This window comes from Carassius carassius, chromosome 12, assembly GCF_963082965.1.
Source record: "Carassius carassius chromosome 12, fCarCar2.1, whole genome shotgun sequence".
Taxonomy (NCBI): Eukaryota; Metazoa; Chordata; class Actinopteri; order Cypriniformes; family Cyprinidae; genus Carassius; species Carassius carassius.
Window position 1 is genome coordinate 20,371,024 of NC_081766.1, and position 13,018 is coordinate 20,384,041.

Here is a 13,018-nt window from a genome sequence, read left to right on the forward strand (position 1 = left end):
AGGGACCTGTGTTGTTCAGAAATTGTGTTAAGCAAGGATACATTAAGTTGATCAACAGTAAAGACATTTAGAATATCACAAAATATTTCTTATGAACTTTTATTCATCAATGAATAACAAAAAAAAATAATAATAATAAAAGGCACAACTTATATAGATAAATAAAAATAAATAAAGAAATAAAATAAAATAAATGATATTAATAAGCATTCAAATAGAAAACTGTTTTAAATGTACAATCTATCTATTTTTCTGTCATTTTGATCAAATAAATAAATGCAGCATTGTTGAGCATAAGACTTTTTCAAAAACACAAAAAAAAACTTTAAACAGTATTGTATATATAATGTATTTTATTTTTACATTCAAGACAGTATTTAAATTATAATGTAAATGCATTAAAATCTAGTTCTTCTCTGATTGTACACTTTTGTGATTGATAATTCATTTCACACAAGGTTAATATAAACTCAAATGTTTATTTTTCTTTCTGTGATCAGTTGCCCATGGTGCTGGATAACTACACGACCGGGATAGACTTGCAGTTCTGGGGTCGAGTGCTTTCTGCATTGTCTGACAAGCTTCAGGAGGTATGGCTGCTTGAGAAAGCGCAGTTCCTCTCCCCCTTTAAAGACCCTTATTTTAGCATCGAGGAAGCTCCTCACTTCCCCTCAGCTCTTCAGAAAGCTCCAAGAGAGATGGTGGGAGTGTATGTGTGTTAAGGATCATTTTTGTCTATCACGTCATAACTTCAGTTTCTTTATTAAATCACCATAACCTCATTTTGTGTACTTTATGAGGACAGAAAGTGTTTATATGACCAGTTCATGTGTGTTTGTTTTCTTTATTTTACAAAAGCACAACGTTTTGATGATATTGCGGGTGCATACAAATAAAAGTAGACCTTTTACATTTTCAAATGATGTACTAATCTTAAATGTACAATTAAAATTGAGGGAACAGTTAAAGTTCTTTTCACTGTTATCAGGAAATTTTTTTTTTGATACTTATATAATGTTTCAGTTAATATTAAATTACTGAAAGGACTACGAGTTTCACTTTGTAGTGTATTTTTAGGTTTGATAACTTAAAGTAAACTTGAAAGTAGGGTAATTAATCATCTGATTACTTTTTAAATGCAGTGATCAGTAATGTAATAATATTGCAGTTTTAAAGTAGTTATTAGTCATTTGTAGTGGATTTCTTTTTTGAGTGTACATGCATGTGTAGGCCTATCATCACTCCTGTTCCACAAATATGTTAAAAGCACATTCCACTGAGGTCACATCCTGTAGGTGGAGTACATGTCTTTCCCTTTTGCTCAGGTGACAGAAAGCATGGCCAGCTAATGCTATTACTGATCACTAAATCCATCTGCGCTTAGTATGAATGTGTATGAAAGGGAAGTAAAAGGTAAAGTGGTAGATTAGTGGAGGTCGTGCAATGACTCATTCCTCACGCTGAACGCAATATAGAAATCTTCATGTTTTCACCTACGCTTATCTTGCCCTGGTTTTTAGCTCTCATGGTGTGCATTTCTGAAGGTTTATGACCCATGGAAAAGTGCTGGATCTCACATTTGCCTCGTAATCGGCTTGCCTCGTATTCAGCTTGCCTCGTATTTTGACAGGGCTGTGTTTACTAAGCTTTGTGGTTTAGTCTGGAGATGAATATGAGTGTAACAGCTGTGAGGATATTTGCCCCTCACAGGAATTTACCCTGATTCATTTCCAGAGATACAAGATGTCATTATGTCCTTTTATATTGTTGTAAATAAAAATGTGTTTAATTAACTCAAAAATTAAAAAGTTATCAACATTTACTCACTAGATCATTACCCTGGTGTTGTTCCAAACCTGCATGTTTTGAAGAAGATGTTTTGAAGAATGTTGTCTGTTTTTGTCCATATGATGAAAGTCAATGAGGTTTAAATCAACACTGGACATTGTATAGACAAAACAATATATATATATATTTTATTCCTATATAGTATTTACAAGTTGATCATGCACTTGTTTGAATTCAGATTGAATTAATTGCAAACCTGGTTTCTCACCTTATTTTTACCCCCTAGATGCCAAATTCAGCCAAAGGTTTATTTAGGGATATCCTCTTCAAGTAGATGCATCTTTAGGTTGCCATGCGTACTGACAATAGTTTCTGTAAGATAAAACATGTAAATCTGGATGGAGTGGTTCAGATGAGGCTGAATCAAGCTCAAAAGGGTCATTAAAGCATCATTAAATTATCATACAAGATATTTTGTGCTGGAAATGCCTTCCTCCAGCTATCCTGCCCTAATGTGTTCAGGACTATTACATAAATGAATCTGTGCATCATAAGCTGCTATATGTTTTAAAATCAGACTGTATAAGTTTACATTTACTAAAATGGCATTCCTCTCATAGCTTGCGGAGAGGCCCAGCTCCCAGGACTTGATGCGGGTCATCTACTCCATCTTCCAGCCCGGGGGTCCCTCGTCCTTCAGTCAGCTGATGTCCACTGTGTCGGATCTGTTCTGTGGATACGCTGAGGGTGAGATCACCCGGGTCTTCTCCTTTAATTGGTATGAGGACAACAACTACAAGGCTTTCCTAGGCATCAACAACTCCAGAGGACACGACAGCTACACCTATGACAAGACAGCAAGTGAGAGCTGTTGATCTGTCTTTGTTAATTTGACTCTTTTCTAACTCTTTAATTTTCGGTTTTCATTTTAATTTCTCTTTTTCACTTTATTTTTCTTGCTCTGTTTCTCTTTTATTCTGTGTGTGGCCCACAGCTCCGTTCTGTAATGCATTGATGCAAAACCTGGAGTCGAACCCTATTACAAAAATAATGTGGAATTCAGTGAAACCTCTGGTGATGGGGAAGATCCTGTACACCCCAGACTCCCCGGCTGTCAGAAAAATATTAAAGAGTGTAAGATACAAAAATATCCACCCAGTCTCACACATGCACTGTCTTGTAGCCACTGACAATCAAATCATACAATAAAGTTTGGGGTCAGTAAGACTTTTTAAAATGGTTTTTTTTTTTTTTTTTTTTAGAAGAAAGATTTATTTGATCAAAAACACATTAAAAGCTGTAATATTGTGAAATATTATTACAATTTGAAAATAAATTAATTTAACATTTTAGCTGTTTTATATTTTAATATATTTTAAAATAGAATCAATTCCTGTCATGGCAAAACTGAATTGTCACATGAAATCATTCAGATATGCTGATTTGGTGCTCAAGGAACTTTTCTTATTAATATCACTGTTGAAAACAGTTGTGCTGCTTAATGTTTGTGGAAACCATGGTACTTTTTTCAGGATTCTTTGATAAACAGAAAGTTCAAAAGAACAACATTTATATGAAATACACATAAATAAAACCATACAAATGTATTTTCTGTCACTTTTGATCAGTTTAATGCAACCTTGCTGAATAAAAGTAACTGATAGTTGATTCAGTAACTGAAGTAACTGTTCCCATACAATTGAATGGTATGCAGTGGGGACCAAAAGTCTGAGATCACCACTGAAAATGCTTGTATTCTGCTTAAAATAAGCTATCTAAATCATTTTAACAATTTATGTGAAAAGTTGATAAATGAACATGAATTTGAATGATCCCTCTTTTACTTTAATGACACTAAAGTTGCATGAACTCCACAAATTTGTCTATAACATGAATATCATGTTCTACAGTATTACTTGAGATGATGACCCAAAGAGCATATTGTGTGCAACAGTCAGGGATACACTTATATTTTTCCATCTGGATAGTTGTTTTTGTTCAATGAGCTGGAACATTGCTAAGTAAGTTGTTGGGTTATTGTGCCTCCTTGTAGACTGGTTAAGGTGCCCTGTACACATACAGTATGATGCTGACAATGCATATGAATTTATGTGTATGTGTGTCTGTATGTGTGATTTCTCCAGGCCAACACTACGTTTGAGGAGCTAGAGAGGTTGCAGAAAATGGGGAAGGTCTGGGAAGAGGTGGGACCACAGCTTTGGGAGTTCTTTCAGAACAGTGTCCAAATGAACATGATACGGGTAACATATCTGTTTCTTTTCATCTGATCCACACATGCACACATACCTCTCTTTATCCCTTCACCTGCCACATTATTCCAGTAATCTCCTCTATATACAATCCACTGTCCTCCTTTAGTCTCTGTGGAATCTCTTTCGATGTCGTATTGTATTATCGGTCATGATACAATAGCTATAAGGGAATCCATGCTTAAATATTGTTTTTTGTATTTGTATACACTACAGTACAAAAGAGAAATTCAATTCAGCAAGAATGCAATACTTTAATTAAAAGTTACAGTTAAGTTCAATTCATTTCAAGTTTATTTTTATAGCGCTTTTTACGATACAAATCATTGCAAAGCAACTTTACAGAAAATTAAATTTCTATGTTTAGTAGTAGCTTATCAGTAGTGACTTGGTTTATGTGCATATGGCAGAAATGTACGGAAAAATCAATTAAAGACATAATCAAACAGACGATGAACACTATTAGCAGCAATTATTATATGATGCATTCAAACTTATAGCAAAATTTGGTAGTTCTGTATGTTGTTTCAAGGTTGGCGTCACCTAAGGTCCTCTGAGGGTTTTGCATCATCTCTTCTCAGGTGTTCTGGATCCAGAAGCTTGTGTAAATCCTAGTTAGGCAAAACAGAGAAACAAATAGAGACATAATTAGCATAGCTGCTGTTTCAACCAAGTAAAATTAATTAGTTTAACCCAAGTCTAACCTTTAAGGGCATTATAGGTGAGTAATAGTATTTCATAACTGATAAAGAACTTAATAGGTAGCAAGTGCAGAGATTGTAGAATTTGGGTAATATGGTCATATTTTCCTGACCTGGTAAGGACTCTAGCCGCTGCATTTTGGCCTACCTGTAGCTTGTTTATTGAAGATGCAGGGCAACCACCTAGAAGTGCATTACAATAGTCCGGTCTAGAGGTCATGGCAAATATGGTTTTCAAAAGACAAGTGCTGTCTAATGTAACACCCAGATTTTTGACTGTAGAGGACGTAAAAGTACATCTGTCTAGTTGTACATTGTAATCTACGAGATTGTGTGTACTGTTTTTTGGTCCAATAAGTAAAATCTCTGTCTTATCCGAATTTAATAGGAGAAAAATATTGGTCATCCAATCTTTTACATTTTTAACAAACTCTGTTTGCTAAAATAATTTAGAAGTTGAGTATCATCTGCATAACTAATCCCGTATTTTAGATTATATTAGATTATATTAGATTCAACTTTATTGTCATTGCACATGTAATGTACAAGGCAACGAAATGCATTTAGCATCTAACCAGAAGTGTAATAAGCAGTAAGTACAGAATATAAGGTCTACACTATGTACAATAACTATACAGATATTTATTTTCCAATAATATTACCAAGGGGCAACATGTATATTGAAAATAGCAGAGGACCTAGGACAGATCCCTGTGGCACTCCAAATTTTACTTGTGATCAATGAGATGACTCCCCATTTAAAAGAACAAAGTGGTAGCAATCGGACAGTTAGGATCTAAACCATCTTAAAGCCTGCCCTTGAATACCTTTATAGTTTTGTAATCGATCTATATTTATATGTTGAGTATGTCATGATCAATGGTGTCAAACGCAGCCCTAAGATCAAGTAAAACTAGCATTGAGATGCAGCCTTGGTCTGATGCAAGAAGCAAATCATTTGTAATTTTAACAATTGCAAATTCTTCATAGAGATTTTTTTTTTTTTTGCAGAAAGGAGCACAACAGACACGTATAATGTTACAAAAGATTTCAAATAATCAAATAATGCTAAAAATAAAAGAGAAAAAAATTAAGCAGTGCAACCATTTTGACTCTGTCTTCTGTTCCACTCCACTGCAGGACACACTTAGAAACCCCACAGTGATGGACTTTTTGGACAGGCGTCTTAAAGAAACACAGTTCTCCACCAGAGACATCCTTAATTTCCTGCACAATGGCCCAGAGCAGAACAGATATATAAACATGACAAACTTTGACTGGAGAAACATCTTCAGACTGGCTGATGATGTTATCCGGATGTTCAACCACTACAGTGAGGTAAGAGCAGTAGTAAATTCAGTTTAGCTTTAGGATACAGTTAATTAGAATTGGGAAAAAAGCCATTTAGAAAAAAATATACTTAAAACCACTCAACCACATTTCCTTTAAAATCAGAATGAGTCAGAATGAGAAATGGGCAGTATTTTAATTAAATTAAAATATGTATTTAAATGCGTTGAAGTATTTTGTCATTTGTATATTGCTGGACAATAAATCAATCAATTCATAAATAAATTAATTAAATTAAATACAGAGAGAGCATTTTGTTTTTAACATACTTTAAATGCTTAATCAAGTTCAGATAATACAATATATCTTTACCTGTGTTAATAGTGTTGCCAAGTTGCCAACTATAGCCTATCAGAGTTTTTGGATAGATGCAAATGAATCATATGACATCCAGATGGATCCATAGGTGGAGTCTTAAAGGGTTAGTTGACCCCAAAATGAAAATTTTGTGTTTATTACTCACCTTTACTCACCCTTATGTCGTTCCACTCCTGTGAGACTTTCTTTAATCTCTGAAACACAAATGAAGATATTTTTGATGAAATCCAAAAGCTTTCTGCCCCTCAGCCATGCAACTTAACACGTTTACACACATTTAAGGTCCAGAATGGTAGGAAAGACATCTAGTAAGACTCAAATAATTTAACCTCAACTTTATGAAGTCACATGAGTGCTTTGCTTTGCAAATAACAAAACAAAACAAAACAAAACAAAACATAATTTACCACTTTATTTGCAAAGATATTATCCAATCACATAGTACACTTGTGAACACTCACTCACGTGCATTGTTGACGGGCGAGCCTTCTATCAAGTGATCACAACATGCTCTCATGAATGCACAATGCAGATCAATTTTTTCATAAATAAAACTGTAAAATAAAAAAATAAAAGCACTCTTATTAATTAATTAAATTGAGGTTAAAACACTGGATTCACATGGAGTACTTTAACAATGTCTTTTTTACTGAGTTTTGAATGTGTAAGTTGCATTGCTGCCTGTGGAGGGACAGAAAGCTCTCTGATTTCATCGGAAGTATCTTTATTTGTGTTCAGAAGAGGAATGAACGTCTTACGGGTGTGAAACGACATAAGAGTGAGTAATTAATGTCAGAATTTTTCTATTTTTGGGTGAACTAACCCTTTAATTCATCCAACCTTGCATACTGGCCAAGTTTGTTCTAAAATACTATCAGATATTTCTCACTGAATCTTAACAGGACAGAAGGAAAAGCTGTGCTGCTTAAGAACTTTGCTTGCTAGCTGACAAGTGAGGTTAGGTGAGATTGAGGTCTCTTTCTGACATTGTGGGTGTTTTCAAACTGATGGGTGTTTCAAAATGATGGAATAAAAATGATCCCCCTTGCCTAACCCCATCCCCAAACCCACCCATCACTATGATGTCAGCCAATCAGGTAACATGGTCAAAAACATCCATCTGTTTTGGCCTGGCCCACCGTTTTGGTAACTCCCATTACTTTCCTGCAAAGATCTATAGTTGGGTTAGCTTGCTTGCTGATGCTGAAGTTAGCTACTTAAACTGAAATTTTTATAGGAGCTTTATGAAATAATTTTAAAGTATGAATCCCTTTTTATTGCCAATTTGGGGAGAGCATGTAATGAAACTTAAAAAATGAGAGCCTGCAGACTAATTTTTAATGTGAAGAAAATCCAAGGGAAACTATCATAACAGTTTAAAACCTCATCTGTCAAAATGATGTTTGTGAATCACACCGAATGAACAATCATTTGCTCAACAGCTTCATTCAAAAACAATGCTTCATTCTACTGTAGTTCAAAAGAATTAATGTACTCAATAGATTTGTTCAAAAACACTGATTCATTCTGAAACACATCAACAATTTACTCAATAGATTAAAATACACATATATTCAAGAGAAAAAACAATCATTCACTCTACAGATTCATAAAAAAATGATTCCTTCTCAAACAAAACAGTCACAGATTTATTTAGGAATTAAAGGAATATTATTTAGCACTGTAGTATAATAATATTGGCAAATATCATTACTGATCCATAAATAGAGTCAAAATTAATTTACATCCTATAACCTTGCCCTTAAACATTCAGCTCTTCCAGATTTGGGGCTCCAGCCCTTTCAGTGAGGTCTAGCAATGCCTCCATGTAGAGCATCTCCCTAAAAACCAGCCTAGCTGTTCCTCACTTGACAGAATGAGGATCTTTAGCTCTGAGCACCACAGCTCTCATTCTGTGGAGTGTTGATTGCTCTCAGCACATCACCACAAGAAAGACCACTTAGCATGGCTATATAGAGCCCACCGTGGCCAGATGGGTGAAAGGGAAAAGAACAAGTAAGCTGTCAACAGCATGAAGGCCCCTCTATTGTGCGGCTTTGATTAAGTGGGGAGTGGGTGGGAGAGTCACCCTTCACCAACACCGTGTTGTTTTTGTGGACAGGGTGCTTCATTGAGAAACAAGAGGGGCAAATCACTCAGCTTCACTCTGTTACCTCACCTCCTCAGCCATGACCGGCCCTGTCCCGTAAGCTGGAGGCCTCTTCCCGCAAATTGATTATAGTGGGACAGCAATGGTGGGAGAGGTCTATCATAGATAGACCCAGATTCCCTTTGTCTCCATCCGAGCAGTGAGCCTTCATCCGAGCAATTTAGCCTATAATAGCTAATAGGCAAAATGGGTAAGGTGTGTTTGTAAAGCATTACAAACACACCTTACCCATTTAGCCTATTAGCTATTAGCTGTCACCGTTCAGCCCTACTTAAATGTTACCTTAAGAAGCTACGGGATTGTTGGTCACTGAAAAAGTATTATTATATTCTTTCACTTTTGGTTTATTTGTGGTTTTTCAGACCTTGAGCTCAAGCTGAGTGCCTTTGAATGCGAGTGTTGTGTTTTTCAATTGAAATGTGTTGAGAACATGTGAGTCCTGCAGGGGGTGTCATTGAATCTTTCCATTCAGTTGTTTGTTCAGGACCTCTGGCGGCATTGTACATTATTATGAATTACTCCATTAGATATGGTGTTCATGGAGTAGGAGGCCTCTCGCCTCTAGTGCGATGGCATGTGATGTGAGAGCGAGCAAGCCGTTCACTCAGCTATTGTACAGCAGTCCTTCAGTGAAGAGCCAACACAGACTCTGTGATTTTCCCATGTCATTGGAGCTCTTTGAGAATGAGAGGCCTGCTATATGGAGAACTACTGCGGCTCTTGAAAGCTTGACACACTTACATACCAATCTGCACATAGACATTATTATACAACATTATTAGTTCCAGTCCTTGAATTTGATTGGCCGCTGTGTTTGTGTGCTCTTGGCCGATTGTCATTCTGTGCATTAGTAGTAGGGATTTTACAGTGACTCTTTTAAAAACACTGATTTATTCAGGAGCTAAACAATCATTCAGTCAGATTCATTCAAAAACAAAGATTCAATCAGATACAAAATAAAGGCTGTATGCAAAATCAGTCCTTGTATTACTATCCCTATATTGCTACACTAATATAGTGCCCTGAAGTGTGCCAGAAGTGCTGTGGATGCCATCTTTTGATGAGATTTGGTAATTCATTTGATGCAACAAACAGTGCATGGGTATACTGTAGCTGCTAGCTGTAAATTAGTTGTATACTCATTATTGTGGTGCATTACGGCATCAAATGAGTGCACTCTATAATGTCCACTAAGGTTTTGGAAACACTACAAATATATTTTCAGTCAACTCAAAACATTTACCCAACAGATTCATTCAAAAACACTGATTCATTCCGGAGCTAAACAATCATTGCCTCAACATATTTGTTTAAAGGAACACTTAACCATTTAAGAACAAAACAATCATGTATTCGACAGATTTGTTTAAAAACACTTATTATTTAGAAACGAAACAATTAATCTCTGAACAGGTTTGTCCAAAAATGCTGATTCATTCAAGAACAAAACACCACCAATGTGTGTTGCTCAGGGACATGCAACGATTCTCTTGCTGCTTCGCTTGGAATTATTTCAGTTGGCAGAGCAAAAAATCTATTATTAAATTATTGTTATGGTATAGTCTGGTTTCTAAAAACTATTTCACATTTGCAGTTGTGCTGTTTATGTTAATATTCAGAACAACAGTGGGAACAACAGCACTTGCTTGTTCGATATTTGTTCTCAAGCAATACATTAATAATATTAATTGCAGTAATAATACTTTTTACTAATTGTAGTAATAGTGGATCGTTTGTTCATCTATATATGATCCATTGTACTTTAAATGGATGCCACGACATACAGGATTCAACATTCAAACACATTATTTTACAGTTCCACACATTTAAACTCTTTTTGTGATTTTTATATCTTATCAGTGTATAAGTCTGGATAAGTTTGTGGGTCACATGGATGAGAATCTGATGACCCATCAAGCTCTGCACCTGCTGGGGGAGAATAAGTTCTGGGCAGGTCTGGTCTTCATGGACATGTATCCCTGGAGCACAGAATTGCCCCGCCATGTAAAGTTCAAGATCCGAATGGACATTGATGCAGTGGAACGTACCAACAAAATCAAAGACCGGTGAGAGGTCATCCATAATTGTTTAGGCTGAAACCACCTCATTGTTCATCTGATCAAATACGGGTTTTTCCTTATATAGTATAGGACTGGGTGGTTCATGGGACACAAATTAAGAGACCATTAAACTGCTGAAGCAGAGTAAACGTGAATCTATTTAATATTAATCTTATTCACCAATTTTAAAGAAACAATTTTTGGCATTTAGTGGACATACAGTAAAACTGAATAATGAATATTATTTTAAGGGATGGTAAGCAAATGCTTAAATTGATCTAATTTTAACTCTAAATTGATCAGGATTGAGGGATCACTGAATGAACATTAGATTATAAGTTCATGTTTATTTTTTCAGAGTACATGTTTTGATTCAAGTTTTATATAAAATTGATTGTGTAAAGAGAGAATAGAAGATCTTCTCTTAATTGTTTATGTAAAGCGTTACTGCTCAACACACTATTGTTAGAGCAAGTGAAAGAGAAAGAGCAGGCACAATCACACATATATGGAGCTCCAGTGTGCTGTGCACTGCAAAGTGACACCACTCATTACTGAAAGTCTCTCTGGAGCACAAAACATGCCTGCAGGTGTTCATTCTGACAGAAGAAGACTCAAATCACCCTGTGGGCCCTGCAGATTAATTGTGTTTTCATTCTGTGGGCATAATGCAAAGTGCAGCCACTACACACAAACAATGTGAATTGAATTACAAATTGTGATTTTGGCACTCCTATTGAAATAGTTTGGGCTCATTTTGAGCATGTTTTATGAATTGTGGGAAAACATTTTCAGGATTTTAGTATTGCAAAATGTCAGCTTTATTTTAATGAATTATGCAAGAATCTTCTTGGCTTTGATTTTCTTGTTAGGCCTTCCCAGCAAAGAAGGATAATTAAATTGTCTATACATGTCATTTCAAACTAGTCCACTAACTCTCTCTAAAGTTTCATGGTGCTGGAATATTCATATACCTGTATCTCGCTAACCCCCTGTAAAGGCCCCCTGAAAATGCCCTGGCATACAGTTGCATTGACATTTATAGATGTCTTCCCAGAGAGCTAGAAGACTGAATTTGAACTATATTCATCGCAGAGCAGTCCAATGACACTCTTTAAAGTTTTTGATCATTTGGAATAGCATATGTTTTATTGAAAAGACTTGTGTGAGTAAAACAGAAATGTTGCATTTTTATGCACTTTGAAACACTGTTATTGAAACATATTAACAATTTTTTAGTGGTTTGGGATTGAAATGATTTTATTTTTTATTTTATTTTTTTTTCACTTTATTTTGATGGTTCCTTTAACACAGGGGTTCTCATCTCTGGCACCCGAGATCCGCTTTCCTGCAGAGTTTACCTTACCAAGCTTGATCAAACTCACCTGCCAGTAACTTTCTAGTAATCCAGAAGACCTTGATTAGCCTTTTCAGGTGTGTTTGATACTCTAATGAGAATTAGTTGACATATAAGTGCAACATTACTCATTGCTAATAGAATGTTCAAAAGGGACCATCAAAATAAAGTGTTATTTTTCAATGCTTACCAAGGCTGCATTTACAGTAAAAGAGTAATACTGTGAAATGTTTTTTACAATTTAAAATAAATGTTTTCTATTTGAATATATTTGTAACTATTTCTGTGAGGGCTAAGCTGAATTTCCAGTCTTCAGTGTCACATGATCCTTCAAGAAATAATTATAATATGCTAAATTAAGTGCTCAAGAAACTATTTTTGTTCTTTTTCTATTTCTTAACACCAAAGAAAAGTTTCTTACTTTTCATTTTTCTTAGGTACTGGGACCCTGGCCCGAGGGCAGACCCTCTGGAGGACCATCGCTACATTTGGGGAGGTTTTGCTTACCTGCAGGACATGATTGAACACGGAATCCTCAAGTTACACACAGGTCATGACTGGCCTCTAGGTGTTTACCTGCAGCAGATGCCCTACCCCTGCTACGTGGATGACATGTGAGTGAGGCTGAAATTAGGGTCTAACTGACTCTATCAGAATCAGAATCAGAATCAGAATCAGAAAGAGCTTTATTGCCAAGTATGCTTGCGCATACAAGGAATTTGTTTTAGTGACATAAGCTTCCAGTAAACAGACACACAACAACACACAGAAAAAAAAAAAAAAAAAAAAATTACGGGAGAATTACAAATTGGCAAATAAATAAGTGTATAAACAATTGTGCTATAAATGATAATGGAATAGGATCGAGTGAGATGCAGGAATGTTCTAGGATGGAGGGGTAACAAATAAATATAAGGATATTGCACATTTTTGCATAAGCATAAGTTTAAGTGGGAAACATTTAACTGTTCATGAGGTAGATTGCCTGGGGGAAGAAACTATTC

General features: G+C 35.6%; 1 protein-coding gene across 1 annotated transcript in view; it reads left to right on the forward strand.

Moving 5' to 3' along the window:
• Positions 1-13,018, forward strand: part of LOC132155082 (retinal-specific phospholipid-transporting ATPase ABCA4-like) — a 41,799-nt gene that overhangs the window by 7,004 nt on the left and 21,777 nt on the right. The window contains exons 8-14 of the mRNA XM_059563862.1: positions 501-590; positions 2,409-2,649; positions 2,783-2,922; positions 3,933-4,049; positions 5,900-6,097; positions 10,458-10,663; positions 12,452-12,628. Coding sequence (XP_059419845.1) covers positions 501-590; positions 2,409-2,649; positions 2,783-2,922; positions 3,933-4,049; positions 5,900-6,097; positions 10,458-10,663; positions 12,452-12,628 — 1,169 coding nt within the window. The remainder of the gene's footprint in view (positions 1-500; positions 591-2,408; positions 2,650-2,782; positions 2,923-3,932; positions 4,050-5,899; positions 6,098-10,457; positions 10,664-12,451; positions 12,629-13,018) is intronic.